The 27,829-nt window shown below is 34.9% G+C and overlaps 2 protein-coding genes across 3 annotated transcripts in view; one reads left to right on the forward strand and one right to left on the reverse strand.

Annotated features, from left to right (window-relative positions):
* The window catches only part of GTF2E2 (general transcription factor IIE, polypeptide 2, beta 34kDa), a 67,751-nt gene that overhangs the window by 30,786 nt on the left and 9,136 nt on the right, over positions 1–27,829 (reverse strand). For both annotated transcript variants that reach the window (XM_012724950.1, XM_004682212.2), the window contains exons 2-3: positions 26,516–26,688; positions 7,726–7,817 (exon numbers count right to left, since the gene is read on the reverse strand). In XM_012724950.1, the coding sequence (XP_012580404.1) occupies positions 7,726–7,817; positions 26,516–26,684 (261 nt within the window). In that variant the 5' untranslated portion in view covers positions 26,685–26,688. The remainder of the gene's footprint in view (positions 1–7,725; positions 7,818–26,515; positions 26,689–27,829) is intronic.
* SMIM18 (small integral membrane protein 18) lies at positions 12,396–19,727 on the forward strand. The gene is made up of 2 exons (XM_012724952.1): positions 12,396–12,455; positions 19,054–19,727. The coding sequence occupies exon 2, from the start codon at positions 19,091–19,093 to the stop codon at positions 19,385–19,387; it is 297 nt and encodes a 98-aa protein (XP_012580406.1). The 5' UTR covers positions 12,396–12,455; positions 19,054–19,090; the 3' UTR covers positions 19,388–19,727.

A 27,829-nucleotide genomic window follows, 5' to 3' on the forward strand; every position in this document is an offset into this window, starting at 1 on the left:
TTTGAAAGGTCAGCAAATTTCAAGAAAATTACTCTGCCCTAAAGAACTGCCACAAACAAGCAGAGATAGGACATAATGTGGTTTCTTCATATCTGGAAACAAAGTTCTTTGTTGGAGAAACTGCACTGGTATCCCTTAATAACTGACTGATCCAATGCAAAGTTTTACCACTCTTTTTAAAAAAAAAAAAAAAAAACAATGTGTCTCAAAATTTTGCTCTTTTCAGAGAGGTACTAGTATCAAAAATACCTCTTAGGTAGGAAGAGCACATGGGACAATGGTGACAGTGCACAGGTGAACTGGTGGTGGGAATTTCACGGAGAAATCATAACGCTGTACAAAAACGAAAGATGGTGTAAATAATATTTTTAATTAAAAAAAACTTGGCAATTAAATGAAAAATTAATGATGCAACAAAAAATTATTTGCTTTATTAAGCAAAAACAGTGCACACATACACATTAATAAGTCATATACAGAAAAACAAACCGAAGACTTAGCAGATGAGTTCTTGAAAGAACATTACTGTTGAAAGGTGGGTTACGAAAGAGTTTTAAAAAAATAACAAGCCATATTTTACTGAGCGCTTTGTAAATAAAAAATGACTACAAAAGCTATCTTTCTTAAATAGTTTTATTCATGTGAACTATGTAAGCTTGTGCAAGGCTCCAGAAAAAAAAATGTTTTGGCTTTAGGTGACAAAAAAATTTCAAAGAAAAACAGGATCTTTAGAAAAATCATGTGGAAAAAGTATACAAAAAATGTATGTTCTGCAATTAGGGTTTATGAATGAGGAAAGATACCAGCAAATCTCAAACATTAGTGAAAACCATTTTGAAGACCTTAAAAACAAACTGATCAATACTTTCTTTACTTTTCAACACAAATGTTCACCTAGGTGAAGGGCCCTTTCTCTGTATTCTCATCTGAGAACAAGTTTTCCACATGGATATAGTTAAAAAAAAAAAAAAAAACTGAAAATAAAAGATTAAGTAGAAATTTTTAAAAAGGAAAACTTATGTTAACTATTGTAGTGATCATTTCACTATATACAAGTACTCATTCTATTATACATCTGAAACTAACATGACTATCATATGTCAATTACATCAAAAAATTTTTTTTAATATTATTTAGTCACATAACAGCTAGATTCAGGCCACAAGTGATGGGGGACAGGGGGGAGGTGAGGAGAGAGAGGGGAAGAGGATTCACCAAAGAAAGAGTGGGAGAAGAACAGGTAGAGCTACTGAAATACACTGCTGAAAGGAACAGCAGTGGGACAGGAGAGGTCTGCTGCATATGGATTATCTCCCCAGTCAGGGATGGGGAATCTACACCTACTGCAGTAACTAACAGACTCATAGTGCTGAGACTTAACCTCTTGAACCAACAAGGAGATCACAGTATCACAATTTTTTAAAAAATTGAAGTTTACCAAAAATAATGAACAACCATACACCAGAGACATTTTGTGGGGGTGGAGTGGGGAATGGGATCAAAAACGGGGTGGGGAGAGGGAAATGCATGGGATTATGGTGATGGCACATGGGTGACTTGGTGATGGGAAACCTGCGGGGATTACAATTGAGATGGAAAAAAAATGTACAAAATGATGTAAAAATAAACTTTTGTAATAAAAAAAATTTTTTTAAAAATTGAATTTTGGCCCTCCCTGGTGGCGCAACGGGTTAAAGCGCAGCACTGAGAATCTAAAGCCACTTCCGCATGAGTTCGATCCCAGCCTGCCCCGAGGTGACCACATGGCGCGGCAGACCTCTCCTGACCCGCCCACTGCTCCCCTCAGCAGTGTACTTCGTCAATCTGCCTGTTCTGTTTCCCACTCTGTCTCTGGCGAAGCCTCTCACCACTCCTGCACTTCTGGCTTGTACCCTAGTTCTTTCTGTATGAATAAATAAATAAATCTTTAAAAAAAAAATTTGAAGTTTACCTACAATACTGACTTGCATCAAAATTGGTATACTTTCTGATGAGAAATCACATGCACACAGAAAGTGAATAGTGCCATCAATTTCACCAGAGGGAGTGATGAACAGAACAGGTAGATCAACTGAAAGACTGCTGTGGGGAGCAGCAGGTAAGAGGTCTATTGGCCATTTGAGTTAACTCCCTGACAGTGGCCATTTGAGTTAACTCCCTGACAGATGAGCAAACTTATATCCTTATGCTGCAGTGTTTGATAGCTTGATAGTGCTTAGACTTTTAACTCCTGAGATCCCAGTCTTACATTTTTTAAATAATCTCTGCTTCATTACAACATATTTTTCTTATGAGTAGATTTGATTTGTTCGCATATTTTTAAGGTTTTACATTGCATGTATCAGGAAAATAGAATGCATAAAATTTAAGTATTTGAAGTTAAATCAATCCAACCATCAGAAGAGCTATGCAGATGAGTCAAGTACTTAATTTCTCAGAACTTTATAGAGTTTTTATTTCCTACATAATTGTCAAATAATTCAAATAGAATCTAAGTTAGTGGTCTTCAATACTTCAGCGTTCTTCAGAATCACCTAAAGGCTGTGATAAACATCAGACTACTGAGCGGCAGTTCCAGTTTCACATGCAATAGATGTAGGAAGAGTCCAAGACTTTTTATTTCTAACAAGATACTGGATGAGGCTGATGCATTTGGCTAAAGGATGACTGAGCAAGTCTAAACCAAAATAACCAAATTTTTCAGTACATTTTACATAATTTAGATACACTCACATTGAATAGGTAATACAGAGAGCAAGAAAAAAAATCAATCGAACAAAAGCCAAGTACACAGAACCAGTGTCTCATAAAGTGGTAGGTATCCTTTAAAAGGGAAATTCCAAGTAATTTTAAGCAATAAAATGCACCTATATCACAATAACCATCTTGGGAAATCATGAGGAATATGTCCCTATGTCAGATATTCTCAATGTTATGATTTTGAAGTTCTTCTATGTCTTCATTTTTTTTTTCTGTTTAATACTTCCTGATGTAAATCTTACTGTACCTATCTCAAACAGTTCCCCTGGCACCCCTACAAAGTCTCTCCACCTTATCTCTGCCTAATTCTCACTGAGTAACTAAATAGTGCTTCTTAAAAAAAAGGTTCTATGTGAGTGAGTAAACCATGAGGAGCTTTGTTGGTGGTGACTCATTTTACTCTCATTCTAAATTCGTAAGTTTTATCAGATCTCAATAAGGGAATCCCTTAAAGCTGAAAACTTTTCAAGAATCAATGGATAGAACACCTTCCATATGTATTCTTTCCCTTTCCAAATAGACCTCTTCCCTCCTTTACCAAAAAATAAAATGCACTTCTTACCTCCACCCAGAATTTATGATACAATGCCTAGAGGTGTAGTAAATCAAGAAATCTAACCAAAAGAGCAAGCCCCCCCCAAAATTATTGGGGGGCAGTTTCAGAAATGATAATTGAGGTATGATAAACAACCCACTATATGGATTCTTGTGTTTTCCATTCTTACACTCTACACTTTATTTTTCCATTCTACACTCTAATTTTTGTTAGAATTAAAAAGAGAATATTTTGGTTCTTGTTTATTCTAAATTTGAATATGTTACTGTTTGAGGGCATTTAAGAGCAGTTTCTCTTTGAATAACTTTCCTCCATCCCTACATATCTCACCATCCATGCTATATTATTCAATAATGCATTACTCTCAGAAGAGAACCTGATAAACCCAAAGGGGGTAGAAAAAGGGGGTATTAGTATAAAATACAATAAAGACAGGTTGTTTTTTTTTTTTGATACTTAAATGTAACTAATTCTTGGAAATTCTCAAAAATCATTTCTATTTCTTTAACATTTATCAGCTTAAATAAAAAGCACATTCAGGCCCTCCCTGGTGGCGCAGTGGGTTAATGCACTGCACTAAGAAGCTGAAGCCACTTCCGCATGAGTTCGATCCCTGCCTGCCCCGGAGGTGACCACATGGTGTGGCAGACCTCTCCTGACCTGCCCACTGCTTCCTTCAGTGGTGTATTCCGTCGATCTGCCTGTTCTGCTCCCCACTCTGTCTCTGGTGAAGTCTTTCGCCACCCCTGAGTCTCTGGCCTGTACCCCAATTCTGTATGCACAAATAAATCTTTAAAAAAAAAGCACATTCAAAAAGCAAGCAGTATTAAGGACGATGATTCTTTTAAATATAACATTTTCTACAACTACCATACTATGCTATGCAAAGCCCATTAATGAAAACTACATATGAACCTTTTTAGATTGAGTGCGCATTATTTAATGTAGTAAAACTTGTTTTATAAGTCATGCAACTTCTATTCCAATTAGTAAATTTTCAGTCTATCTTCTAAACATATTAATATTTCTACCTATTTCTTTTAGTCATGTGTTAGCTATGAGACCAATCTGTTTTTTGCAACGGGAATCCTTCTTTTTCATTAATTATCCTAAAATAAAATTCATGCATCTTTTATTTATACGTAGAAGCTGAATATCAGAGATTAGAAGAGCAAGCACACAAAGTTAGAAAAGGAAAAACATACCTTCTATCATATGCCTTACTTCATAAACATTTTATTAATAAATGATGCAATGTAACTCAATAGCATCAACTGAATTTTACCTTGTTCATTTTCATACTTTTAAAATTGTTATAAAAATGGATTATAAAATTTGTATTATAAAAATTAATTCTCTTAAATCCATGTATTACTGTAATCTTAGCATTCATTCTATAATTTATCTGAGTGGTTGTATATTATTAAATTTATAAATATAGGCCCTCCCTGGTGGTGCAGCGGGTTAAAGCACAGCACTGAGAAGCTAAAGCCACTTCCGCATGAGTTGGATTCCTGCCTGCCCTGGAGGTGACCACATGGCACTGCAGACCTCTGCTGACCCGCCCACTGCTCCCCTCAGCAGTGTACTTCGTCGATCTGCCTGTTCTGCTCCCCACTCTGTCTCTGGTAAATCCTCTCACTGCCCTGCACCTCTGGTCTGTACGCATAAATATATTTTTTAAATTTATAAATATATATACATAAGCCTGTTTTTCTGAATTTTAAAATGATATTTTATGGTTAAAAAAACAAGTTTGACATTGTGGCTTTTTTTGACAGTGGAGATTAGCTTTGTTAACTCAGAGATACTACTCAAAAGTTGAATTAACTAAAACTCAACCTAAAGGTTTTGACATAAAATATACTTAACACATATAAATAGCATTTTATCAAACAAATTGCACTGGCAGAGATGTACTGAATTAATAACATTTTTGTTTTCTCAACCACTTTTGAATATATAGTCATATTAAAGGAAGTACCTATAAGGGGGAGAGGGGAATTATCATTGGGTATTTGCTAAGTCACAATAAAGCCTTCTTTTGTCTACTTTATAGACACTAAGAAAGTAAATGGTAAAGGTATAGGTAATAAACGCTTTAGCAAATTAGACAGTTCCCATCCTTTTGTGTCCAGCAAAACTGGATGAAGATCAGGACAAAATATAATGGTCGACAGAAACTTAAGGTAATTTACTAAGTGATTTTGGGCATGTAACTTAGGAAGGTTTTGCTATCACAAAATTTCCACTAGAATGAACTTATTTATGTGAACTTTTTTTTTTTAGCATTCAGATGTAAAAAATCTAAAAATAAGACTAGAAATTGGTGCCAAATGCTTATTCCATCAATAAGTAATGTATATCTCCAGATAACAAGACCACTGAAGGAGAAAGAAAAGACAACTTATTTATTTCACTTAAAAATTACCTTAAAAAAATAAATAAATAAAATGACCTTGAGGGCCCTCCCTAGTGGTGCAGCAGGTTAAAGCACAGCACTAAGAAACTAAAGCCACTTCAGCATAAGTTTGATCCCTGCTCCAGAGGTGAGCACATGGTGTGGCAGACCTCTCCTGGCCCGCCCACTGTTCCCTTCAGCAGTGTACTTCGTTGATCTTCCTGTCCTGCTTCCCACTCTGTCTCTGGTGAATCCTCTCACTGCCCTGAACCTCTGGCCTGTACCCCAGCTCTGTATGCATAAATAAATCTTTTTTTAAAAAGACCTTAAAAGGTCATTTATTTTTTATCAAAACTTCAACCTATGTTATTCAAATCAACTGTAGTAAAAATAGCAGTAAGTCAAATCAGAGATATTTTTAACACAAAGAGATCGATCGACTATGGTAAAAGATTATTGATGCTCTGTTGTGGTATAAACCTATACCCCTAAACCATACAAAATACGGTAAACCAACATTATTACCTAGTAAATAATTTAAAAATAAATTTAAGAATCCAATAGTCACAAAGAACTGGTTTTAAATTCAATTTACACACATATTATTGTGGCAACAATGTTTCACTGAGGATAACTAAAAGATTTTAAAACACAAAAATATGCAACATGATAAAATTCAATGACCCTAAAAGAATAGACACATTAATTCAAAGAAAGTTAAAATTTCCAACCATGGAAGTTTTTTATATTTTTAAATATTTCCATTCCCTTAAGTTTAATATAATTTTGTTGAAATATTACAAGATTACAAAAAGTCTATCCTATGATTATTCCTGAAAAACTGCAATTATCACTTAATTATCTGATTATATTGTGAACTATCATTTCTCACTAAAAATATAACAGTTGACTGTTTCTCAAAGTTGCTTCAGGCAACATCTGAGTAAAAACTGTAAGATCACTGTCCTATAAGTAAGCATTATTTAGGTCAATGAAGACTACTAGCAAAATAGCAAAAACATGATATTTAAATGCCAGTCTCTAACAGATTCATAACCTTGAAAGCATAGTGGGTATTCCCACTATTCATCCCATAAATATTATAGGTTTTAATAACTGCTTACCATGAGGGATCATGGATGGGATGAATGAACAGCAAATACATATGTCAAAGACTATTATTTTACATGGGAAGTTAAAAATAGATTTCTACTAGAAATCAAATAAAAACCAGAGCATTCAAACACAAACACCAAGATTCTTAAATAACAAAAGAAAAGGCTCACTATAAAAAAAAAAAAAAAACACAATAGCTGAATGTGAAATAACAACATAGTTCTTTCTTCAACTCTTTTCAAGAGATACAACTGGTAACTGCAGCAGGGGCAAATTAGAAATCATTTAGCCAAGTTAATTATCAGTGAATTTCATTGTAAGAAGTGATGTTAGGAGTCAAAGTCTATAGTAAAGCCAAAATGTCATTATCATCAAAACCTCAAAAACTACTTCAAGAAATACAAAATCTTCCATTAATTATTAAATTCAATTTTTTGAGAATTCATTTTTCTAAGACCCTTGGTAATTCTCTAATTTTCCCCCCAAAATATAGGAAACCATCATCACCATCAGCCTGAACTACATAAATTTTTATTTTTTGCATAATGGAATATCCTATAAATCACTTATATCTTCCCATTGTTTTTGCAAAGAGGTACTGAGAGCTACCTGGTCAGAATTTTATTAAGTGAACTGGTGGGATTAAATTGTGCTCTTAAATAAACTTATGCAAATCACTGCAATGCTAGCTTAATAAAATGTAAAAGGCATGAAACATGAAATATTTTTTTTGCAACTTCACTGAGGTATAACAGACATACAATAAATTACACTTATTTAATACATATAATTTGAAAGATTGACAAGTATATATAAATTTGCTTCTAAATTTACAATCCCCTTCTCTGCCAAAAGGCTAACACAATTTTTGTTAACTGAGAAAAATACTTACTTTCATGTAATTCACAATCTTAGCAAGAACGCCAAACTTATATCCAGAGCTTCCTGATAGAGCTTTCAAGTTAAATGATCCATTGCTATGATCTGGAAATGAGGTTCAAACAATTATATTCATATTAGATATGATTATGACTTTTAAGCAGTAATACTATTTTAATGCTGATAAAATATTTGTTTGAGTTTTTCTATATAGTAAACCCTGTACTGTAAAATTTTGGTGAAAAACAAAAACTTCTGCATAACCATCAATTCTTTCACTAAGGAAAGGAACAAAAATATAACTCAAAAAAGATAAACAAAAATACAACTTAAAAAAGCAATCGGGTATATTTCTAAATATCTTTATCTCAGCATTTTTCTTAGCTGTGGTAAGATTTCCTCCATAATTAGGAGCACAGTATTTTAAACAAGAGAACAATACAAACCTCAATGTGACCCATAGAACTTCTCTAGCAAATTCAAAACCATGACTTGGTACTTATGAATGATAAAAAGTTAAAATTTTCAATTATTGCATCAATATTGCCGACTTACAACAAATAACTAAACCTAAGAATGATAACATAACTATTTTAAAGGTACACTATAAACACAAAAGCCATCATTGTACAAACATGGGACACTTAAAAAAGAATGACAATGGCCCTCCCTGGTGGCGCAAAGCCTTAGGATGTAGCACTGAAGCTGGCTGCAGCTACTTCAATGCGTTTTCGATCCCCTGAGCCCGCGGGGAGAAGATCCACATTGAGTGGCAGACCTTTCCTGACCACTACTGCTTCCCTCAGCAGTGTGTTCCATCAATTTGCCTGTTATGCTCCTGTGAGGCCTCTGTGAGGCCTCTCATGGCCCCTGAACCTCTGCCTTGTACCCCAGTTCTGTATAAATAAATCTTTTTTTTAAAGATTTACTTATTTATTCATATAGAGCTGGGGTACAGGCCAGAGATGCAGAGGGTGAGAGGATTCACCAGAGACAGAGTGGGGAACAGAACAGGCAGATTGACGAAGTACACTGCTGAGGGGAGCAACGGGAGGGTCAGGAGAGGGCTGCCTCACCAGTGGATCTCCTCTGGGGCAGGCGGGAAACGAACTCATGCAGAAGTGGCTTAAACTTCTTAGTGCAGTGTTTTAACCCGCTGCACCACCAGGGAGGGCCCAAATAAACCTTTTTAAAAAAGAAAATGCTCCTTTAAAAAAAAAAAGAACAGCATGAAAAGAGTTTGTACAGAAAATTAGAACATCTTATTATTTGGTAGCACACTTTAGAAATCCTAATGCTGCCACTCCATCATAAATATATTCCATTAGTCATAGGCAAAACAATTTTTTAAATTATAGTAGAACATTATTTCAAAAGTATACATTCTATTACTAGCAAGGAATCAGGATCAAATACTGTTAAAGTTCCCAAGCAACTGATTCACAAAGAGGTTAAATAAAAGAAAGTCAGTCTGTGATACCAATTTGTTAACAATTTAAACAAAAGAATACATTAAAAGCATGTCAAAAGTTAACATGTCAGCAATCAAAAAAGAAAAAAGCTTCTAAATGGCAATTTAATATTCCTTTGAGATTAGTGATAAGATTTCATTGAATATATTTTTAGACTTCACATACAATTTTCCTTCAAAAATAACTTGGCTACAATTTTGATAATAACTTAATTGGTACATTAAAGTCACCTTTGTAATGTTTTAGTTGGGTAAACAGCGCCCAAATAAATTGAAGTTTCTTATAGCAGTGAGAGACATTCAAATTATGCTATGAAAATGGTGACAGAACCATTAATATAATGTTAAAAACTGTATGTAAGAGGGGAAAAATAAATCATTTTCAAAAAAGAATGATCACACATTGTATGATTCCATTGCTATAACTTGTCCAGAATCCATAGAGACAGAAAGTAGATCAGTGGTTGCAAGGGCTGTGGGAAGGGTGAATTAGTTGACAGCTTTTAAAAAAAAGTAACAAGAAAAATGTCTTACAGTGTGCTTTTACAAAATTTCAGTTATAGCCGCTTTTGAGTTGGTTTTTGTGTAGGGTATAAGATAATACTCTAATTTCATTCTTTTGTATGTGGCGATCCATTTTCCAGCCTATTCCAGTGTATATTCTTTGCTCCATATCTGTGCATTTACTTCTAAGCTTTCATTTCAATTCCATTGCTCTTTGCTGTCTGTATTTGGTCCAATACCATGCTGTTTTTATTATCATAGTTTTGTAGCACAATTTGAAGTCTGCACATATAATGCCTTCATTCTTCCTCTTTTTGGCCAGGCAGGCTTTAGCTATTAGGGATTTTTTGTGATTCCATATGAATTTCAGCAATATTTGTTCCATTTCTTTGAAGAATGCCATTGAGACTTTTATTTTTTTTTTAAGATTTATTTATTTATTTGTGCATACAGAACTGGGGTATAGGCCAGAGGCTCAGGGGCGGTGAGAGGCTTCACCAGAGACAGAGTGGGGAACAGAACAGGCAGATCAAGAAGTACACTGCTGAGGGGAGCAGCGGGCGGGTCAGGAGAAGTCTGCCACACCATGTGGTCACCTCAGGGGCAGGCGGGAATCGAACTCATGCAGAAGCGGCTTCAGATTCTCAGTGCTGTGCTTTAACCCGCTGCGCCACCAGGGAGGGCCCGCCATTGAGACTTTTATTGGAATTACATTAAATGTTAAAAACGCTTTGGTTATTTTGGCCTTTTTGATTATGTTGATTCTGCTGATCATGAGCATTTCAGGAAATGTCTTTATATTTCTTAATGTCTTTTATTTCTTTTAACAGTATTTTAACATTTTGGTTGTATAGGTCTTTTCATTTCATTTGTTAGTTTTATTCCTGGATATTTAATTTTGGGAGGTGGGGGGAAGAGCTGTTAATGGGATGGTTTTCTCAATTTCTTTCTCTTCTTATTGACTGTTTGCATATAGAAAGGGTACTGATTATTTTTCTTTTTTTACAGGACTCCCTGTGGCACAAGGGGCTAAAGCACTGTGAAGTTATCTGCAGTCACTGCAGCATGAAGTCAATCCCTAGCCAATGGGGTGACCCACATGGTGTGGCACCCCTCTCCTGTCTCACCCACTGCTAGCCAAAACAGTGTTATTTCAGTTGATCTGCTCCCCACTCAGTCTCTAGTGTTTTCTCTCACCAACACTTCTGATTTATATCCAGTTCTGAATGCATTAAATCTTTTTTTAAAAAAAAGGATACTGATTTTTGTGTATTGATTTGGTACCCTGCTACTTTACTGAATTGGTTTATTGTTTTAATTAGTTGTTCTGTGGAAAATTAGGGCCGTATGTATTATATCATCTGCAAATAATCACAGCTTTACCTTTTTATTTCAGAGATAAAATACATGATATGGTTCATATTCCAGTGTTTCAGATGCACATTACAACAACAGTAGTTATGAATAGTAGTAGAACGGATAATAGTTTATTGAATGCTTACTATTTGCCACGCTCCATGCTAAAAATTTAATCCCTCCCCAAAATCCTTCTTTTAGGAGGTATTATTGTTCTGTTTTAAAAATAAAACTGAGTGCAGTAATTGGCAAAGGAGAGATGCTTCCCTGTTTAAGAATCACAATCTAGCCTTCAACACAGATTAATCCACAAATACAACTGAATGTATTCTTATTCAACTTTAGTAAAATAATATTAGGTCTATTATACAATGCCATTCAACTAAGAAAGCTATGAATAACTATGGCAATATGTAAACTAAGCACAGTACAAATGCTTAACAACATACAGTTAAACCACATACAGATGTTAAACCTCATAGCTCTGTTTAGCATGGAACCTCCAGCATTTAACTCAATGTCAAACATAGTTAAATGAATAAACAGAATATTTCCAAGTACCCCTTTTATGACCTCAGAAATTAATGTGCTGATTTTCTATAATTTTAAAAAACGAGTCTCCATGTAACCATTTAACTAGCCTCCTGTTAGAGCAGCTATTCCTGTAACTTTAAAACTTAAATCTATTATGCTTACACCAAAATTCAAATATACAAAATGTAACAACATTCTATCTTTAAGCATCCAACATCCATTCTTCTACCATTTAAATTTCAGGTGGTTTTTTTAATGTAATCTACCTACCAAATTAATCCTCTCCCAACATATCAAACTGGAAAGCTTATTTTTACTCCCTCAGAATTTTTACTAAATCCAATCACCACCTGGAAATAATCACTTCCAAGAAGAAAGATTTATATTATGAAACAAAAAAGAAATTTTTATTTATGAAAATTTATACATTTCCTGGAGACAGTAACAAACTGGTAAATGCAAACTGGTAAATTTATACATTTCCTGGAGACAGTAACAAACTGGTAAACTGTTTTCTAGGTTACTAGCCTCTTTTGATGTTATCTCCTAGCCCTAGCACTGAAATATTTACTGCAAAATTCTGAAGTTAAACATTAAGGAATCATCAATGTATTAATTACTACATAGTAATTAAGCTTAGAAACTAAAAATGAAGAAAGAGTGGTGTGGGTATGACAAGTGATATCCCAGATAGCTCTATTCAAGTTTATGAATGATTTACTCTTAAGGGAGCAGGACTTAATGCAAATGAAAGTAGAGGGAACTGTCAGCTGCACTGTGTTTCAACCAATAGAAGAACAGCTCCATCTTGGCTGTGCTCTAGACTGCATTACAAACAGACGATACCATCACTTCAATAGCAGCCTTTCAGACAAGAGGTAGGTTTTTATCTTTTTCATTTACTAATATACATATCCTTATGATACAGGATGAAAATATTTTACTATAAAAACCAAGCAGAGAGCTTTGTTCCTACTGAAAACCTCCCCCCACCTCCCCGCAAAAAAAAAAAAAGGGGGGGGGCATTATCTTTACTTCATTGCATGGTAGGATTTAATTTAAAATGTGAAGATTGCCTTACATTATTTGATGAACACCTTTATCATCTATGTCTTAATGGAAAATTCATGGCATTTTCTCTGAACCTGATTTATATCCAAACCTTAGAGTAAACCATAGCACCCGATGTTAAGTGGTTACTTGCTCATTTCATTTTCTCTGCGCTACCGCATTTCAGCATGATCATCTGCCTTAACAAAGGATTTTTCTTAAAGAAAAACCTAGACTACGCAAAGCCTGGAATGAAGCTTTCTTATTGCATGTGCAAATTAGGCTAGCTGATAAAAAGCAGACACTTACAAAAAAAAATTTGTTATATTTTAACAAATAAGTCAATTTTCAATTTTTTTTACTTTGTGTGCAGATGCAGAAAATGTTGAGGGATTATCACAATTATGATTTTTATATAAGGAAAAAAGACCATAAAAACATTAGACAGCATTATACTATTAACAGAGATCATTTTCACTGCTTCAGACTTTTCTAACATTCTAATTAAAATAATTCCTTATGATGAAATGTTAGTCTTTATTACTATAATATACATAATACATCAAGCTATTATTAAATGAAAACCTCCTACTAAACAACCTTTCATTTTTTGACACAAAAATATGTATTTATCACAGTATTTCAACGTAATATTAGTTTTCATCCTCAAAATAGTCTTTTTGATAAACTACATTTTAAAATTAAAATATACCTAAGAATTAGGTAGGAAGCATGCATCTTTTGCAATATTATGGTTACTTTCATGGCTGAGAACAATCATTCATGTCTACTAAAATCAGTATCAACTGTTGGCCAAGCTTCTAATTTTATACATTCAAGTGTAAAAATATCATTGTTTAGTAAATGTTAGGATTCTCAGATATTACCTATACATATACATATTGACCTAAAGTTCTAATTCCTGCCTTTTTCTTCACTGCTAAGATTATACTATAAAGATTTTTCATAAATTTTACTCCCTTCTATTTTTTAGCAGCATTCAGGTAGCATGAGCAAAGTACCCTTACAAAATCCAAACGCTGTTTTATGAAGTATTAGAGCTCTCCAGTTTAGCATAGAGGGTTTAATTGCCAAGAAAAGATTCCTGTTTGTAATAGAGTATAGAGTCCCCCCAAAAATCTCAAGACAAAATTAAAGTAAATTGTCAAATAAAGGAAATAGCTGTAACTCATTTAGGGGTTTAGAAACCCCTAGTATTCACACTTTTAACAGTATCATTGTCTACATTTTATTCATTAAGTATTTATAGTTACACTGTCTTTTCAACCAAACTGAAGATATGGCCTATCTCATAGAGTTCCAGGTCTTAGTGAATTGCTCTGTATTTAAAGGCTATTATGATTAATAGATCACATTTTCAAGTGGTATGCTTAAAGGCATTAGGGAATTCAATTCAAGGGCTTCTTTATAAACAGCAAAAGCATAATTTTATTCTGATCTGGCAATTCAAGGTTCCAAGTTCTACCTCCATAAATATTTCAGTAAAGCTTTTTTAAAAAGGAGGGAAAAAAGAAGGAAATGTATCTTAAATGACACAAAATAATATATATATATATATACACACACACACACACACATACACACACACACATTTGTCTAAGGAATACTCATCAAATATCATATGTTATTTACTTAACACTTTCCATTCCAGTAACCCAGAAAGGTACAACAAACTGTTCTTTTACTTTATTAATATTTTCTCTTATTCCTTCTAAGGCAAATTTACAGCATTTGCTTGATACAAATTTATATTCTGATTTCAAAAATCATCATCTCAGAATATTAGAAGACCCCTAGTAAATTAGTAAATGAGTTTCTGTATGTCTAATTACATCTAATCCACCCAAGTATTATTTTGACTTTACCCTAAACACAGCAGAATTACTAGAGCTCTACTCTGCTTTAAGAAAATAAATCACATTAAATATAGGGGTAAAAATGACTTTATATGACCTGGTTTACTTTTTTCAGCTATGCTCAGAAGCTAACTAAAGAGTGAATATTTTGAGTAAATCATAAGTTGTCAATAAATTTACACAGACAACCTGTCACCGTTTATAATACCAAGCTGACATGTATATACTGTCTTGAACGCTTAGAATCTTCCAGCAAAACTTATTAAGTACCCTTTGCGGTGGCATGAAACAACTATACAGAGTCATCACTAGAAGCATACTTATTACAAACATCTTTTTGTGTGGATAAAATAGTACTGTTTAATCAAAAGTGTTTACTAATCCTATTTTTAATTTTTTAAGAATTTATTAAACATTCAAAAAATATAGCAAATAGATGTATTACACAATAGCCATAGGCTAGGAAAGCTTCTGAAACATGTTTTTTGTTTTGATTGCAAATAAGGAATATATGTAGGGCCTCCCTGCTAGAGCAAGGAGTAAAGCCTAGCACTATGAAACTATCTGCAGCCACTGCAACTAGAGTTCAATCCCTGGCCAGTGAGGTGACCCACATGGCACAGCAGAACTCTCCTGACCCGCCCGCTGCTCCTCTCAGCAATGTACTTTGTCTATCTGCCTGTTCTACTCCCCATTCTGTCTCTGGTGAATCCTTTCACCCTCACTCCAACCTCTGGCCTACACCCCAGTTCCTGTATGCAAAAATAAATAAATCTTCAAAAATTAAATAAAATTAAAAAGTAATATATTCAAGTGGTTCAAAATCAAAAGAATGTAAGGTATATTTTAAGAAATCTCACATACATCCCTTCCACTCTACTCTTCAACCAGTCCCACAAGACATAGACATAATTATGATTCTAGTAATGACTACAGGTAGTTTCATACCACCACAAAGAGCACTTGTAATCATTGCTGTTAGTCTTGTATAGCTCCTTCCAAGATTTTAGTGCAGATAAAAGCTAATAAAAATGTATGTTATTTCCCCCTTTCTATAAATATTACCCTGCCCCTGGTCTTTTCATTTAATAATAAATCCTAAAAAATCATCCATATCATTAGTTACTTCATTTATGCATAATGTTCATTTGTGTGGCTCTATAGTTGTTTAACCAGGAGAAGAGTACATTGGTATGTACAAGTTAACTTCAAATTACTGAAATTTAACCTAAGCTTGCCCTGCCTCTACCAATCTCCCTCTCCCTCCCATTTTACCATATACCTAATTTAATAAAGGCAAGGGGACCTAAAATTTTTCAACTAGTTCACTTGTTCTTCAAATATAAATACAAAGTTCTTAAATTCAACTTTCTAATCAACTAAAATTTCAATTTAAAATAGTATCTTACGGCCCTCCCTGGTGGCATAGGGTTAAAGCACTGCACTAAGAAGCTTAAGCCACTTCCGCATGAGTTCGATTCCCGTCTGCCCCGGAGGAGACCACATGGCATGGCAGACCTCTCCTGACCCGCCCGCTGCTCCCCTCAGCAGTGTACTTCGTTGATCTGCCTGTTCTGCTCCTCACTCTGTCTCTGGTGAATCCTCTCACCCTCTGCATCTCTGGCCTGTAGCCTAGTTCTGTATGAATAAGTAAATAAATCTTTAAAATAACAATAATAATAATAATATTTTACATTAGTCTTTACATTTCCTTTGTTTTAAAAATATCAATACAAATTTTTAAAAAGTTACAATAAAATTAAAACACAAAATATTAACTTCAGTATAATTTCAAACCAGTGTATGTTTTCCTACAAAATATCTCAGGGAAACAGGATTAAGGGTAAGTTTTATTTAAAACTGCCATAATGATATTTGTGACATCAACAGTAAAACATTTTAAATTATCATTAATAAGGTAGACTGAACTAATTTGAGGTATATGTGGAAATTGCTTCACTCTAACTACCATTATTCCCCCCATGTAATCACTTTAATGCCAGATTTAGAAAAGAAACCTTCAGAAGAAATACTCAAATTTTAGAAAGGAATTAGCCTAAAAAAAAATTTTTTTTTTTTATGATTTACTTATGCATACAAGAACTGGTATAGGCCAATGGTATAGGGGGTGAGAGGATTCACCAGAGACAGAGTGGGGTACAGAACAGGCAGATCAACGGAAATATTCTGCTGAGGGGAGCAGCAAGTGAGACAGGAGAAGTGTGCCATGCCCATCTGTCACCTCCTGGCGGGGGATGGAACTCACAGTGCAGTTGCTGCTAACAGTTTCAAGGTGCTGCACCCTAGCCCCTTATGCCTCCAGGTAGACCCTGAAATATTAAAGTCTTAATAGACGGCCTAGGTTAGCCCAATTAAAAATATTAAACAGATCCTTAAGAAATTCCTCCTGGTCTTTACCTACCACAAGGTGCTACTCTCTCCTTCCTCTCCTTTATTAACTGCTCTTTTAAAAGAACCTGAAACTCATTCACAATGAAGTAAAAATAACTCTTAACTGTTTATCACCCCTCCCAGGATTATCAAACTTTAAGTAGAGCTAAAAATCTTAAGGATGGCTTATTGGCTGCTGCTAGGAACAGTAGTTGGGATCACATGGGCCCACAGATCCTCATCAGCCCAATACCCACTCCACCCCATGTGACTGAACCACAAATACCAGAGGTGGCCAGTGGTGGTGGCGGCTGCTGCACTCCCTTCTCTAGGGGCAGGTGGGGAGACCCCAGAAGCCCCTCCAGAGTCATGGACCCAGAAACAGATCTTCCACTTTTTGGTGAATGCTGCTGGATATGACAGCTTTAATGGTACCTGGTTACCTGCCAGTGTAGTACTTTAGGTACAAGAACTACCTGCAGACAGGCAGAGGTCTCTGCTTCCCTCTGGTGAAAATTTGTATATACTGCATGAGCTCAAAGCCTCGAAAAAGGTTCCCCTGGTCCCTGGGCAGAACTTACAAAAGATAGCCCCACCTGGCAGGCCCTGAAGCTGCTCTTCTATGCCACTGGGTTCCAGGTTATCTTACTGATTTTGGGATACGTTGCAGGAAAGAGCAATGACCCAAAGCAATAGGGATGCAGCCACATAGCCACAGACACACTACCTGGTGCTAAAGAACTGAGTATTTGCACTGATTGTGGAATCAGTAAAGGCTGGTCTTTACTGCATCCTCTTCAAACACCAGGTTCCAATGTTCCAGTTCTTTGCTAGTCTGACAATGCTTAGCAGACAGTGCAATTACGGAACTCTCAAATTTGCCAATTTCCCCACTCAGGTGCTGACGAAGGCCTCTAAGGTGATCCCTGTGATGGGAAAGTTGGTGTCTCAGTGCACTACGAATACTAGGAATACCTGACAGTTGGCCTTATCTCCAATGAGTCAGCATGCTTCTGCCATCCAGAAGACCAGAATCCCCCAGTTTCCTGTCTAACACAGTCTCAGGTCCCATCCTTCTGGCAGGCTAAAATGCCTTTGTCAGTTTAACCTCAAATTGGCAGGATGCCCTGTTTGCCTATAAGATATCAACAGTGCAGATGATGTGAAAAGGTATAAAACTTTAGCATCTGGATAATCTTTTGGGGCTGATTTCTGTGTTTTTTTTTAAATTACTTATGCCTATCATTTATGTACATGAATATTAAGTCTATCATATACATAAAAAGAAAAAGTTCTGGGCCCTCCCTGGTGGCGCAGCAGGTTAAAGCACTGCACTGAAAAGCTAAAGCCACTTCCGCATGAGTTCGATTCCCGCCTGCCCCGGAGGTGACCACATGGTGACCCGCCCGCTGCTCCCCTCAGCAGTGTACTTCGTCGATCTGCCTGTTCTGCTCCCCACCCTGTCTCTGGTGAAGCCTCTCGCCACCCCTGAGCCTCTGGCCTGTACCCCAGTTCTGTATGCACAAATAAAATAAATCTTTAAAAAAAAGAAAAAAAAGAAAAAGTTCTAAGATTAAGGTTATCTTCATAGACAGCTTTAACCTGAAATTGTACTATTGTTATTCTGAAATGTCATTTGGCTTTTGTCACCCTCTAATACTTCACTGAGCAATTATCTTCTGATTAAACTCACCTGTCCTTGAGCTTTAAGCGCACACAAATAAGTGACAGAAATACACTAAACCGAGGTGAAAAGAATCAAAAGGCCAATGAGAAAATCTTTTCTAATGATAGTGTGAGGAACACAATCTTAAAACCATAAGACTTCTTTTGTGAATAACAGTTCACTGACCACTGTTTTAGTAAAATTTTAAACCCATTCAGTTGTCTTTTTTTCCCTTCCACTAGTAGTTTCTGTATATAAATCTTAAAACGTCTAAAAAATCATATACATTTAAAAATACATATAGTACAATTTACACAGTATATTGGCATAAATACAGAAAATAGTCAAACATAACATTCAGGTTTTTAATCTGGCAGAAATTAAGAAAGATTCATGTTGCCTATTCAGATTTACTAACAAATCTTAGTGCTAAGATTTAAATTGGCACATCTGTAGAGTTTGGTCACATATTAATTTTCTACCTTTTTACAGATTCAAAAGAGCAATACAGGAAGTGGACTCCCTAAGGATGGCCTCCTTGAGCTCCAGCCTCTGGAATGAAACTACTACATCTGTTTACCAGTACCTTGGTTTTCAAGTTCAAAAAATTTATCCTTTCCATGATAACTGGAACACTGCCTGCTTTGTCATTCTGCTTTTATTTATATTTACAGTGGTGTCTTTAGTGGTCCTGGCTTTCCTTTATGAAGTACTTGACTGCTGCTGCTGTGTAAAAAACAAAACTGTGAAAGACTTGAAAAGTGAACCTAACCCTCTTAGAAGTATGATGGACAACATAAGAAAACGTGAAATTGAAGTGGTCTAGCATGCTACATAAGATGAGCATCTTTGAAAGCAGCCTTCAACTTCTGAGAAATAATTTTCTGAGGCCAACTCAAACTTTGAATAGTTAAAAGATTTCTACTAGAAAAGCAAAAAAAATTAAAAATGCATTTTGTGTGTGTATTCATTATATGCATTAAAATTTCATAAACATGAATAACTTATCAACCTATTGAAATGATACTTCAAAAACTGGATAAAAGACTCCTAGAACTTAATATTAAGTAGCAAATGGAAGATAAATTGGAAAGCATAAATATAGCTAATTATCTAAACAAATCAGTTATAAAGATTGTAGAATCCTCCATGTTTTGGTAATCTAAATGCAATTTAGATGCTATCCAAAATAAAATACTTCTACTTATAAAGATATTATTCAATAAATGGCAATGGTTTCTGAAGATAATGTACACATTTTTTAATGACCTAGCTTTATATAGGATAATTGTGTAGGGACAAAAAAAAGTTCAAAATACTCCAGAAATTCACAAGTATACCTGCATAAATGTTCCTAAGACTGACATAGTGTTAAAAAAGAAAAACATGGTCTAAGAAGGGCCAGGCTATTTTTGAAATGAAACTTACCAGCACATCCCCTAAACTGCATTTTTGAGCTTATTCTTTCATTTTGCTTCTCACATTCATGTTCCAGAGGGCTAATATACCCAATGCAGAAAATACTAGGGAAAAAGTCAATGGACTTTCATTCAACACCTGCTAAGAATTACTAGTGTCTTAATGTCTTGAATTCCAAGGAATGTACAAATATATTTTATGACCATAAAACTAATTTGCTACTACCCACAAACAAATCAAAGCATGCTCTATCTACTACACCATACTGTCCTTAGACTAAAAATACCACACCAAGATATTAATCCAAAAGAAAAATGTTCAAGGTACAAAGATGTTTGTAGAGGCATTACTAAAATAACTAAGATTGGAAATAACTAAGTCTTTAACTAAATATGGTACCTTAACATATTGAAAAAGTGAAATGAAAATTATGACAAAACAAAATATTTGAAATATGAATGTGAAGTAAAAAATTCAGAACATTTTAATACAACTACAGATGATACAGTTTAGGCTATGCTATAATAAAGCCTAAACACCATAATAAATTAAAATAGCTGATATATTAAGGGAGGAAGGCAGAGAACAGTACTAGGGATTATAAAGAATTTTTTAAATCTCTACTACTGATAGAATAATGCTTTTACAATAAATGTGGTGAAAGAAAGACAGCAGGAATCTATCATTTTCAATTTAGAGAACCCTAATTACCAGTCTGAAGTGGTTTTCAACAAAATTTTTATTTGACTTTCTAACATTAGAAATAAATACAAATAATGTAATCACTTTCAACTGTGAAACTCAGATATACAAGATAAACTTTGATAACCAGGAATTCTTCTGAGCAGGACTGAAACAATTTCATAAACAGTTAACTCAGAAATCTTTACTACATATATTTATTGCAGCGCTATTTACAAAGCAAAGAAAGGGAATCTAAATCTAAATGCCCAAAGAGACAACTGGATCAGTAAGATATGGTATTATACACAACAATCAAAAAACAAAGTGAACTCATGACATTAGTGGCAACATGGATGGAGCTGGAAGGGATAATTATGCTAAGTGAAATATGAAGGGAAAAGTAGGTATCAGATGGCTTCACTTTAATGTGGAATATAGAGAAACCAAACAAAGGGTCAGGAAAATTACAAAACTCGCAAGCTGAGGCATACAGCAGGAGAGGGACAAGAAGAGGGATCAAAATAGGAGAGGGAAGAGCAAAAGGCACTGTGGAGCTAAACTGCAAGTGCCATGGTGATGGGATAACTATACCTAGAGAAATCAATTACTATCCAAAATTTAACAAAGATGTAAGAAATAAATTTAATAAATAAGATTAGAGAAAGAAAACAAAGAAATCCTTACTGTAGATGAAAACATACAGGTCTTTTAATAACCAAATGTTTTGGTAAGACATACTATCAACTTTTCCCTACTTCACCCTGTAATTTCTTTAGTAATTCAACAAATACAAATTGAGTTCTAAGCAAGAAAGATTAGGATACAATGGCACACAAGTAATCATGCAAGTACAGTAATTTTGCCAAAAATAGTGCTACAGAAATTCATAAACTAAGTACTGAATTTAGATAGGAAAAGTAGGAATAATGTGACTTTTAAGTAAAACATAAAAGAAAGTGTAAGAAGGCCCTCCCTGGTGGTGCAGTGGGTTAAAGCACAGCACTGAGAAGCTAAAGCCATTTCCACATGAGTTCGATTCCGGCCTGCCCCGGAGGTGACCATATGGCGTGGCAGACCTCTCCTGACCCGCCCACTGCTCCCTTCAGCAGTGCACTTCGTAGATCTGCCTGTTCTGCTCCCCACTCTGTCTCTGGTGAAGCCTCTCGCCGCCCCTGAGCCTCTGACCTGTACCCCAGTTCTGTATGAATAAATCTTTAAAAAAAAAAAAAAGGTGTAAGAAAAGAATCTTACAGGAAAAGGAAGTAAAGAGCAAACACCCAAGAGGCAAAAGAGAGTAAAGCAAGTTAAAGGAGTTATCAGCCAATGTCTTTGGGACAGAGAACAGTGAGATATGGCTATAAAAGACAAGCTAAAACAGAATAGGTAGGCTGCAGGAAAAGATGGGCTTTTCTTGAAAAGTTATGATTATCAGCTTTAATCAGAGTGATGTCAGGTCAGAAAAATCAGTGCTGGCTTTACAAAGAATGGACAAAAGAAAAGCTGAACCAGGAGCTCTGGTAAGCAGCTAATGATAGTGACCTGCATAAGTTAGCATGGTAGGGTAGGTAGTCTGCAGTGTTTACACCTAGTATTTCCAGCTCTCCTTTTTGAGTACATGAAAACACTGTAATTAGGAATCCTTTCTGGCTAGGTACAACCCTGTTAACTAGCTCTACAAGTTATGAGTGGAAATGATTCATGTCACCTCAAGGCTAGCACATTAAACTGTCGGGGCAGGACCCTCAAGTTCCTTTTCCCTCTAGTCCAAATATTAGGCATATTTGAAGTATCAGCTTTTCATAGCCTGAGCCTTGAGGGACTGTAATGAGCTGAGAGTCACATCAAGCCATGATAAATATGGGAAAAGAGAAACATTTCTTATTTTAAACTATAGCTACTGAGACTTTAGGACTTTCCACAACTAGATTATCGTATTCTATCTCACACTTTCAAGGATAATTGTGGCCAACCAAAGAAAAGTAATGCCTACACAGATTTTTCCTGTTGTTGAATAAGATCTGTTCTTTGTGAAGATGAAGTTCCTTACTCATTACCTATAGCCAAAACTACAAATGGCAAAGATATTCTTAAGCAGACCCAAAAGACCAGGTCTAAGAATGACACCATGCTAATTAATGTTTACAAAAATTAAAATTTTGTTCACTATAAATTAATTCAATATAAACTCAATAAGAATGAAAGATAATCAGCTAAATTTATGTGGTAATAAGAATGATAGGCCTAAATTGGTAAAAAGACTAGTTCTACTTTAGCATTAGATAGTAAAACAGTATGAAGAACATCTAACAAAATGACATTAAGAAAAATTATCACTGCCACATTTTGAAATAGGCAAATAAATTCTGTTGTGACATAAGTTGCACGGATCTTGTTTAAAAGTTAACAGGACCCTCCCTGGTGATGCAAGGGTTAAAGCACAACACTACAAAGCTGGTCACAACCACTTCAACACCACTTCAATCCCCAAACTGGGGAGATGACCTACAAAGCGCAGCAGACCTCTCCTGTCTCACCCACTGCTCCTCTCAGCAGTGTACTTCATCAGTCTGCCTGTTTTGCTCTCCACTCTGTCTCTGGTGAATCCTCTCACCACTTCTGACCTATGCCCCAGTTCTTATACACATAAATAATTCTTTAAAAATAAATGAAAGTTAACAGTCTAAGAATAAACTAGCCCCATAATAAAACAAGGAAGAAATAGTAAATACAGCAGTGGAGTCTCTCTGGTGGTACAAGAAGCTAAGTCTCAGCACTATGAGGCTATCAGTAACCACCACAGCACCAGTTTGATTCCTAGCAAGGGAGCTGACCCACATGGCGCAGCAGACCTTTCCTGTGTCACCCAATGCTCCCTCAACAGTGTATTTAAGTCAATACACCTGTTCTCCTCTCCACTGTCTCTGGTGAATCCTCTCACTACCACCCCCACCCTGGTCTACACCCCAGCTCTTGTATGCATAATTAAAATAAGTTTTTTAAAAAAATTACAGCAGTGGAAATATTTTTTAAGGGAAAAAAAATCAATAAAACCCAAAGTGGGAATTTTGAAAAGAACAAAATAGGCAAACCTTAACAAGGAAAAAAAAAATTCCTAAAATTGAAAGTGAAAGAGGGGAGGGTTATCACTATAAACCTTACAGAAACTAGAACATTAGCTAAGGGAAGAGTTAGGAAAACTTCTGACAATGCAAATGAAGAAATGTATAAACTCCTTAAAAAAAAAAAAAACACACAAAATACCAAATAAACTCATGAATAGATTCTAAGAAGAAATTCTTAGTTTTTTTCTCACAAAGAATACCAAATCTGCACATCTTCTTCCAAAAAATAATCACTTTGAGGCCAACAGGCATCACAAGAAAATGACAGGCCATATTCCTCACAAATGAAGACAAAAAAAATCCTAAGTATCTACAAACTGAATTCTACCACAAATAATACAGGTTACTTACTATGTAAGCCCAAGTAAGAGTCCAAGAATGCAAGGCTGGTTTAACATCTAAAAATCAATTAAAATAATATACCACAGTAAGAATAAAGAACACAATCATCTCACTAGAAGCAGATGAAAAACTTTAAAAACATCCAATACCCATTTTAGATTAAAAACAGTCAACACGGGACTATGGTGGTGGCACAGGGGTGATTTGGTGATGGGAAACCCGTGGGGATTACAATTGAGATGAAAAAAAAATGTGAAAAATGATGTAAAAATAAACTTTTTAATAAAAAAAAAAATACAAGCAGAAAAAAAAAAACAGTCAACAAACAAGAAATGAAAAGGAATTTCTTCAACCTGATCAACCTAACAAAATACCCACACATCATACATGATGGTAAAAGACTAAATGCTCCCACCCTAAGTTCAGGAACAGGCAAAGATGTCCAATCTCATTATTTCTATTCAACATGAACAGGCAGACCAGACAATCAAGAAAAGTAAAAGACATATGTACTAGAAAAGAAGAAAAACTAGCCCAGCAAGGTTGCAGAATACAAATCAATATATAAAAAGATTCTATATAATAGTAATAAACCACCCCAAAATCAAGTTAATTTCTTAAGGAAAAAATTTCCTTTACCATTTATAAAAAAATACTGAATAAATTTAACAAATTCAGTATAAAACGCTTATTTAAAAACTACAAAATATTGAAAATTAAAAATATTCATGCTGATTGACTGAATATTGCCACGATAGCAATTCTTATCTATATGCAAATATATATATGCACGCACACCAAATATATGTGTACACACATACATGTATGTAATATAGATAATGTTTCCCTTTTTTTAAAACTTATTTATAGATGCAATGCAATCCCTATCAAAATCTTAGCTGGTTCTTTTGCAGATGCTGATGGGCTGGTCTTGTTCCAGAAAAAACCTAAACAATCTCAAAAAAAAAACAAAGTAGAAGGAATTATACTTTCCAATTTCAAAACTTAACTGCAATGTTACCATAATCAAGAGTTATTACTGGCATAAGGATCAATATATAGGTTACATATATTCCAAAAATATATATATTCCCAAAATAAACTCTTTATGTAGTCAACTCACAGTCAACACTAAAGCCAAAGTCAGTGGGAAAACTCGTCTTTGGGGGGGTGGGGGAAGACAACTAAATAACCATACACAAGATGAATTTAGACCCTTTGGTTAAACCACATACTGTAACTTAACATATCACAGATCTAAATATAAGAGATAAAACTCTTCGAAAACATAGGAGTACATTTTCATCATCTTGAGTTAAAGATTTCTTTGATATAACACCAAGAACACACAGGATCAAGGAATTATATTCATAATATACAAAGAACTCTTACAAATCTATAGGAAACAAAACAATCCATTTTTTTTTAGTGGGCAGAAAGTTCTGAATACACATTTCAACATAGAAGACACAAATAATTAATAAACACAGAGACCAATACTTAACATCATTAGCCATTATGAAACTACATACTAAAGTCACAATAATACCACTTTACACTTACTAATAGGGGTATGATCAGAAAGAATAGGAATAACAAGTTTTGGCAACAGTGAGTAAAAAGTGGAAGAAACATTCCTGCATTAATTTGAGTATAAAATGGTGTAACCATGATCATGTCTTAAAAACACAAACATAAATCTACCACATGACCCATAAATTCCACTAAGGTCTATCTCCACGTAAAATACCATTGTTCTGACAAAAACTTATACATAAATTCACACCAGCACTATTCGTAACAGCCAAAAAGCTGAAATAATCTAAATGTTCACTAGATAATAAAGAAACAATACACAAATTCTGGTACATCCATATATAGTAGAATACTCTTCAGCCAAAACAATGGAATTATGTATAAACTACAACATGGATGAAACACAATATCTTACTAAGTAAAAGATGCCACATAAAAGACCACAAACTATGCTATTCTATTTGAAATATCCAGACATGGCCCATATACAGAGACAGAAAATAGATTATTGGCTATCTAGGGTTGGCGTGATAAGGAGCAACCACAAAAGGGCACTCTCTGTTGGGCAGAGGGCAAAGCAGTGTAAATTTACTAGAAATCTTAACTATACACTTAGGACAAGTTAACTGTAAAGTACGTAATTTAAATTTCAATCATCACCCTTTTAAAAAGAATCTAAATTCCAACTACACCCCCTAGACTTACATCTTAAAAGCAAAAATTCTTATTGTTCCTTCTCTTCTAGTTAACACTTACTAATCAACAGAATGTTAAACTGAAAAATAAACTTGCTACAACTAAATGGTTTCCTGAAAAGTAAAACCTAAACAGTCTTAATCAATTTTACTAACCGGAAATTTGTTTAGAGCCTGATGATCCCCCGTGTTCTAGCTTTGCCTTTTTCTTCTTCGATGACGACGACGAAGATGCTTCAGAAGATACTGAACGTTTTTCTATTACAGGAGTGGAAAGAGCTCGTTTTTTGAATAACTCCCGTTCTTTCAACAGGCTTGGATCCATAATGCTGCCAAGACAAAAACATGTATCTTTAGTTCAGATTCAAGTCACCCAAACCAATAAACCAAATCCATAGATCTCTTGGCATTTCCCAAACAAAAGAACCTTTTGTTAATTCTCTAGCATTTATTCATTCACTCAAACATAATGCCTATTCTGTATCAAGCACTTTGCTAGAAAAGAGAACTAGGATTATTTCCTAAAGATTCAAAACTAAGTTGTGCAGTAACATAGTCACTAGCTACATGTGCCTACTGAGCATCTGAAATGGTACTAACACTGAAATGTAGTCTATATATACAATACTTATATTTGAGATGTAACAATGAATTAGTCAAGGTATAGAAGATGTTCACAGATACTGTAACATGATTACCACAATAAGATAAACACCAATCACAGTTAATTTTTTTTGCAGTGATGAAGAGTTTTATGATCTACTCTCTCAGCAATTTTCCAGTATGTAGTATAGTACTGGTAAATTTAGTCACCATGCTGTATACTACATCCCTAGCATTTGTTATCTTATGGAAGATCCTCTTGTGGCCACTCTCACCCATTTCTTCTCCACACCACAACTTTCCACATATCGCTAACCATCAGACTATTGTCTGTTTTTTTAGATTCCACATGTAAGTCAGTTCATACAGTATTTGTCTTTCTATGTCAGACTTATTTTACATAATATAATGTCTGCATGGATGGCTGGATAATACGCATCACATATATATTTTATCTGGGGATGGACACTCAGGTCTTTTCCATGTCTTGGCTATTGTACATAATATTGCAGTGAACGTGCTGGTACATATTTTTTGGTGTTGTTTTAATTTTCTCCAAATACCCAAAGGTGGAACTGCTGGGTCCTATGGCAGTTCTATTTTTTTTTTTTTTTTTTTTAGGATTCTCCATACTATTGTTCATAGTGACTACACCTATTTACCTGTCACCAACAGTGCACAAGAGCTCCCTTTTTACCACATCCTCAGCAGCAGCTAGTTATCCATTTTTTTACAATAGCCACACTAATAAGTATCAGGTGTTGTCTCAGTGTGGCTTTTATTTGCATTTCACTAATGATTAGTGTTGATGATCACCTATTCATGTATTCGTTGGTCACTTGCAGGTTTTCTTTGGGAAAATGTCTA

The sequence above is a fragment of the Condylura cristata genome, unplaced genomic scaffold (genome assembly GCF_000260355.1).
Source record: "Condylura cristata isolate star-nosed mole 26May11 unplaced genomic scaffold, ConCri1.0 scaffold00014, whole genome shotgun sequence".
Classification (NCBI taxonomy): domain Eukaryota; kingdom Metazoa; phylum Chordata; class Mammalia; order Eulipotyphla; family Talpidae; genus Condylura; species Condylura cristata.